Genomic DNA, 7,500 nt, shown 5'->3' with positions numbered 1-7,500 from the left:
ATATAATAAAATATGCATTGTTATGCAAAATATGTTATGCAAAATATGCAATAATATTATACAATATAATAATGAATAAAATGTATTAGTTTTAGTATAATTTAACAGACCTATTTATGATGATAATACAAAAAAATTATCTAAATAATACATTATATAATATGTAATAAATCTGTAGTTTGTCAGATTAGTAATTAATAAACCCATAGAAATCCATCAGTGTAGGATCTTTGGGTCGCATTGCACCTGTGCTGTCCATCATGCCCTGTCTCTGGTGTTTCAGGTGATTTACGAGCTGCCGACAGCCAATCAGTGGTGCTTCGATGTGCAGTGGTGTCCTCGTAACCCCGCCCTCCTGTCGGCCGCATCGTTTGACGGACGGATCAGTGTGTACTCTGTGATGGGAGGACGTCTTCAGCAGCGGCAGCACAGCACGGTGGACCAGGTGAGATTACGGGAACGTCTAACCTGCTGTTCTTTTAGGAACGATGATCACATGATCTCTCTCTCTGTTCTTAGATCTCGGCCTCGTTTGACAGCAGCGACCCGTTTGGGACCGGTCAGGCTCTTCCACCTCTGCAGGTTCCTCAGCCCTCGGAGGAAACCGTCATCGTCCCTCCGCTAAAGAAGCCGCCCAAGTGGGTGCGGAGGCCCGTCGGCGCGTCCTTCGCTGTGAGTGTTTCAGGGATGTCGAGACTGAGTCTGATATTTTAAGATGAGCCTGCTGTGAGTCTGTGCTTGCTTCTGTCTCCTGTAGTTCGGAGGGAAGCTGGTGACGTTTGAGAACCCTACAGCGGCGGCTCAGCAGCAGCCAATCGCACGACAGGTGCAGGTGAGTCAGGTGACCACAGAGACGGAGTTCCTCCAGCGTTCGGCCGAGCTGCAGGCCGCTCTACAGTCCGGATCCTTCACCAGCTTCTGCCACGACAAGATCAGGAGCGCCCCGTCTGACGCCGAGCAGGACATATGGAGGTTCCTCACGGTACAAACATTCACATCTACACACGACGTCTTCTGCTGAACACACAAGAGTCTTGAACAGAGTCAGAGCCATTACTGTTTCAGGCTTTCTCCAGGTCTTAAAACGTCTTGATTCATCTTATGAAGGCTGAAGAAGCTTTTAACTCAGAGCCAGAAATCATGACAATAAATGTTGCATGCACTGCAAAACATCATATCTGTTTTTGTTTTTAATAGAAGTATCTTAAATCAGGATGCATTTACTTGAGATGCAAAATGTGTGGAAAAAAAGTCTGAAAAACAACAAAATTATCAACTTTTTATAATGTTGTGATTTTTGGGATAATAATTATTTTAAAATGTGATTTAAAAAAAAAAAAAAAAAACTTTGTTTGTAGAGCTTATAGGGCCGATATGTTATTTTTATTATTTTTGTTAATTAATATAATTAATAATAATAATTATATTAAATAATAATAATAATAATAATAATAATTATTATTATTATTATTATTATTATTGCTAAATAATAATTATTATTATTATTATTATTATTATTGCTAAAAATAAAAATATTCAGAATAAAAAATTATTAATTTATTAATTCTTAATTTCTTGATTTTTGTCACTAAACCATCAAACTTTTATTTATTTGATGAAAACCGCAGGAAGCCCTTAAAGCTTCTCTGTCGTTAATAACCTCATAGGAATGCTATATTATGATTTCTCTTTTATTTATTTATTTACTTATTCACTGTATTTTACGTATAATCATTTCTATTTTTAACTGTCTTAAATTAATTTTAAATCAATTTCAAAGTTTTTAAATTCCTTGTTTTATTTTTATTATTATTATTATTTTACGTAAAGCACTTTGAATTTCCACTGTGTACGAAATGTGCTGTATAAATAAACTTAATTCAGATTCTAGACAGCATTCAGAAAATCAGACAGAATGATGGCTTATAAACATGCTACGAGTTCATGCTTTCCCAGGGAATCGAACCCATAACCCTGGTGTTGCAAGCGCCATGCTTCGCTCTTTAAGAGACTGGAGAACATCGATAATCTTAAAGCTATCACATTCATACCAAAAGCCACAGAACGTCACATTTATGCTCTTTCAGTCGTTGTTCTGCGGTGCTTCTAACAGGTGAATTTTGAGGATGAGGCGCGTGTGAAGTTTCTGCGGCTGCTGGGCTTCAGTAAAGACGAGCTGCAGAGGAAGGTATCGCATCTAAACACAGCACTGAACATCACAAATCACTACCGTATTTTTCGGACTATAAGTCGCACGATGATGTGAGTGTGATCAGTCCAAAAATACGTCATGACGAGGGAAAAAACATATATAAGTCGCACTGGACTATAAGTTGCATTTATTTAGAACCAAGAACCAAGAGAAAACATTACCGTCTACAGCCGCGAGAGGGCGCTCTATGCTGCTCATTGCTCCTGTAACAGATCAGATCGGCTGCATATTTTACCATATTTTACAGTTTGTAATCTGCAGAATAGGATTTTCTTTTTGTTGGCATTTTGTTTGCATTCAGTCTTTCTCAGTTGTCTTTAAATTAATATTTCAGTTAACAGTTTTCAGTTGTTTTCAGTTAATGTTTTCAGGGGTATGCTGCAGGAGCACTGAGCAGCATAGAGCGCCCTCTCGCGGCTGTAGACGGTAATGTTTTCTCTTGGTTCATGTCAAATTAATTTTGATAAATTAAGAAGTCGCAGGACCAGCCAAACTATGAAAAAAAGTGTGACTTATAGTCCGGAAAATACGGTGTATATATAGAGCGGCGTAGACTGAGCCGCTTCTAACTGACTTGAAAGGATACGTTTGTTCTAAATTTGTGACAAAATATGCCATTTTCTAGATTAAGATGCAGTTTAGCCACTGACACCTCATTAAATCATCGGAGTAATGCTTTGTGGAATGCAATATAGAAATAATTGACTCATGCACTGTACTCCAAGTCTTCTGTTGATGCTTTATGAGTGAAAACAGACCCAAACGTGTTCGTTTCTGAGTGAAGCTGTAATTCAAACCTGCAGATCTCGGCGTGTTTGGGGAGGAAGCTTCATCCGAACGGTGTAGACGTGAATGATCTGGCGGAGAAGATGCAGACGCTCTCTGATCAGGTGTGTGTCAGCTGCGCTGTGAATCACTGCATGCATGTTTTACTGTATCTGATGTTGAATCGTCCAATCAGAGAGCAGAGGAGTCCGGCCGCGAGTCTCCGGCTGATTTCTTCAGTCAGCTGCCGAAGAAAGAGAAAGACCGAGCGCCCTTCCAGATCCCCGTGTCCTCGGGTGAGCGTCTCTGAATGACACGCATGTGAGTAACGCTGTGATGTTGATGTTCAGGTGTGAATGTGGTGCTGTGTTGAGCAGATACGGACGGTCTGATCAGTCAGGCTCTGTTGGTGGGGAACTTCGAGGGCGCCGTGGATCTGTGTCTGAACGACGGACGTTACGCCGAGGCTATCCTCCTGTCAATCAGCGGAGGGGAGGAGCTACTGAAGAAGACCCAGCAGCACTACCTGCAGCGACAGACCAACAGCGTCTCCATGGTAACCGCTTATCAATATTCAGAACTGCTATTTATTTGTCGTCTTACTAAAATATCATTAATAGCAATGATAAAAATAATAAGATGAGGAATTATTACAACAATAATAATAATAATTAAAATAATAGTAAGTAGGCAACTAATAATAATAGCAATAATAAGATGATGATGATTATTATTATTATTATCAGATAAAAATATTATTATTATTATTAAAACATAATTAATATTCTTCTAATTATTCTTATTATTCTTGTTAGTCGTCATTTTATTATTATTGATAATAATAATAATAATAATAATAATAATAAGACAACCAATAATAATAACAATGTAAGAAGAATACTAGTACAGCTTCTATTACTAATAATAACAACACTAATATTATTTAATAAAATAATAGCAGTATTGCTAATAACAGTGCTATTTAAAATAATAAATTAATAATAACAATAGTAGTAATAATACTTATAATAGTTATTATTCTTAAGTATTTTAAAATTATTTATGATATAAGTATTCTTATTAGTCTTGTTAGGCTTGATTAAAAATATGACTAGTAACAAAAATAATAATTTAATTAATAATAAGTTGACAAATAATAACATCAGCGATATAATAACACCACTACTAATATTAGTAATAACAGCAATAATAATATTTAAGGTGATGATAATAATGCTAATAAAAATGTAATTAAATTCTGAAAATATTATTAAATAATAATTATTCATTTTCTTGTCATTATTTTTTATTTTAATAATAATAATACTATTTTTTTTTTTTTTATTAAAATACTATTAAATTGTTGTTCTTGCTGTTATTAGTATTGTTGTTATTCTTTTTATTATTAGTTTTATTTATCATGATTATTATTCTCGGTATTCTTTTTACTTTTATCATTCTTCTTATCATTGGGGAATATCTGTACTGAGGAGGTGTTTTTCTCGGTCAGCTGATCTCGTCAGTGGTGACGCAGAACTGGCGTGATATCGTCCAGAGCTGTGAGCTGGATAACTGGAAGGAGGCGCTGGCGGCTCTGCTGACCTACGCTAACCCCGAGGAGTTCGCTCCTCTCTGCGGTGAGAGCATCACAGTTTCTTGATTCGTCTAATTCGGTTGACAAACACGCTTCTGCATTAGTGTAGAGTATGAGAGCTCTGAATGCGGCTCGTCCAATCAGAGCTCAGAGTCTGGAGTGATTGACAGCTCTCTCTCTCTCTGTGTGTGTGTAGATACTCTGGGCTCTCGTCTGCAGGCTGGAGGCACAGAGAAGCGCTGTCTGCAGGCCTGTCTGTGCTTCATCTGCTCGGGGAACATCGAGCGTCTGGTGGAGTGCTGGACGTCGCAGAGAGACTGTTCTTCTCCGCTGGCGCTGGAGGTCACACACACACACACACACACACACAGATTCACGCTTATAGTGAGTGAATGCTGTCGTGCGCTGACGTCTGTGTTCTCGTGCGTCTGCAGGATCTGGTGGAGAAGGTGATGGTCCTGCGCAAGTCGATCGAGCGTCTGCGTAACGGTGAGTTTTGTGTTCAGAGCTCAGCGCTGACCGAGAGGCTCGTCCAGTACTCCAGCATCCTGGCATCTCAGGGCAGCCTGACCTCAGCGCTCCGCTACCTGCCCGACTGCCCAGACCAGGTGCACACACTAATACACATTTATACAGTATACAGTGACATTAGAAGTGAGCCGCTTGTATATCGGATCTATAACATGCATGGACCGTCCTCTGAGACATGTAATGGGAAGAAGCACTTATAAGCCAACTGTTGTCAACAATAGAATTTGGTTCTAAAATAAATTAGTATTATATTTTTTTTAGTGTTTGGTCAAATTATTATTAATTTAAATGTAATTATTATTATTGTTCTTTTTTTGTTTTACAGTACAATAGAATTATTGCTGTTTAATTTTTTATTATTTAATAAAATACAAATATTTAAAGAAATAATGTAAATAATTATTTTTAAATACTTATTTTAATTTTAGAGTGCATTATTATTATTGCAATAGTAATATTTTTTATTGATTTAATTTTTGTAATTCAATTAAATGTGTATTGTTATAACTACAATACAGTATAGTAGGGCTGGACAATAATTCAATATCAATATGTATCGCGATAAAAAAAAATTCAATAACGGTGATATGGTTTTTAAACACATTTCCGATATTTCGATATACCAGTGTTCCCAATACATTGATTTATTTGTGGCGTTTGACTTCGTTGAATAAATATGAGCACTGCACGTTTCAAAATCAAAACACGTCGCGGGTGTTTTATATGAATGTATCTCTGAAGGGAACGGACTGTTTTCAGAAAAGTTTCGAAGGCATTTTCATTTTATCTGATAAAGAAGCGTTCATAGGCGGAGCTGCTTTAATTAATAGCCGTTACTGGAGAAACCGCTGGGTCTACCGCTCTCACAGCGCCTCCTGCTGGCAGACAGTCAGTTTGCATTTAAGCCCGGCTCCAGCAACATGCCTTTTTTTTTTCCTGCAGTAACTCAAGAGCACTCTTCATACTCTTTATACTGACTAAAGCACATTTGTTTCAATCTATATCCAAAGTACTGCAAAATCAGTTAAATTTTAGAAATATTTTTACTATTTAAAATAACCTTTTATTTTAAAATGTAGTTTATTCCTGTGATCAAAGCTGTATTTTCAGCATCATTACTCCAGTCTTGACATGATCTTCAGAAATCATTCTATTATGCTGATTTGCTGATTATCAATATTTAAGAGAGTTGAGTACTTTTTTCAGGATTCTTTGATGAATAGAAAGATCCAAAGATCAGCATTTATCTGAAACAAAGCTTTTTGTAACATTACATTTTGATTACATTTGATTTGATTACACTATTCCATTCAAAAGCTTTGAGTCAGCATCATTTCTTTCTTTCTTTCTTTTTTTGGAAAGAAATTATAGAAATTTTTATTTAGCAGAGATGCTTTAAATTGATCAAAAGTGATGATAAAGACATTTATAAAGTTACAAAATATTTATATTTCAAATAAATGTTCTTCTTCTGAACTTTCTATAGACCCCTTAAAAGTTTGTAAACATTGCAACGTCTCCGGGTGGGCGGGGCTTAGCTGGAGGCAAAAAGAGGCGCGGACGCAATGTAGACAAGCGTAAACTAGCACATTTTAGGAGGGAATTATTAAACATGGATGCAGAAGAAGGTTCGGAACTGTCCGAATATGTACAGTCACTGTCTCTGCGGGACCGTGACAAAAAAAATAATAATAAAAAAAAGTGGGAGTTAGCATACATTTATCAATTAATTCAGTTGATCACTCAGTTCACTGACCAAACTGGTTATCTGACCAAAATATAATGACGAGTGGATAACATTACAGTAGCATTATTTATTTATTTATTTATTTTTAGCTAAGCCTGGTGTAGTTCTTGTATCTTGTTCTCATTGGAAACATTTTAACCAGGTTTTGGATATTTCCTAGACAACATACAGTATGAATTACTTTCGGGTGGTTTGGGGAATTTTGTCAAGGCTTATTGTCTAATGTAACCTATCGCTGGGCTAACTATGATTAGCAATGTGGATTATTTTAAGAGACCATTCAAAGGATGGCACACACACATCTATCGCTGTATGTTTGTTTAACATTTTAACCTAGCTAGTGCGCTGAAGGTTGGCGACTTTTCACCTATAAAACATAAACTTGCTGATTTGTACTAGATAAAACCAACACACCAGTACATATGCATAGATTATTTTACCTAATATGAAGTGTGCACTGCAAACACGAGCATTATTTATGATCGTCTCTGTCTAGTCTGCACGCCGTATTGCATTCAACCACAATTGTCTTCTTGATTTCTGTGAAGGAATGTCGGCCGTGATCCGGTGAAACTTTAGTTTTGAACCAAAAGTGCAGTTCCTTCTATTCTTGCAGCCAAAAACACAACAAGACGACATTTTAAAGTCAAA

At 36.7% G+C, this 7,500-nt stretch overlaps 1 protein-coding gene across 1 annotated transcript in view; it reads left to right on the top strand.

Moving 5' to 3' along the window:
- Positions 1-7,500, top strand: part of LOC109070295 (protein transport protein Sec31A-like) — a 39,864-nt gene that overhangs the window by 19,519 nt on the left and 12,845 nt on the right. Inside the window, 10 exon segments of the mRNA XM_042768200.1 lie at positions 284-445; positions 520-672; positions 758-982; positions 2,114-2,188; positions 3,016-3,102; positions 3,174-3,273; positions 3,355-3,533; positions 4,488-4,614; positions 4,768-4,913; positions 5,006-5,179. Coding sequence (XP_042624134.1) covers positions 284-445; positions 520-672; positions 758-982; positions 2,114-2,188; positions 3,016-3,102; positions 3,174-3,273; positions 3,355-3,533; positions 4,488-4,614; positions 4,768-4,913; positions 5,006-5,179 — 1,428 coding nt within the window.

This window comes from Cyprinus carpio, chromosome A12, assembly GCF_018340385.1.
Source record: "Cyprinus carpio isolate SPL01 chromosome A12, ASM1834038v1, whole genome shotgun sequence".
NCBI classification, from domain to species: Eukaryota; Metazoa; Chordata; class Actinopteri; order Cypriniformes; family Cyprinidae; genus Cyprinus; species Cyprinus carpio.
The sequence above is the reverse complement of the archived record's forward strand: the minus strand, read 5'-3'. Positions and strand labels throughout refer to the sequence as shown.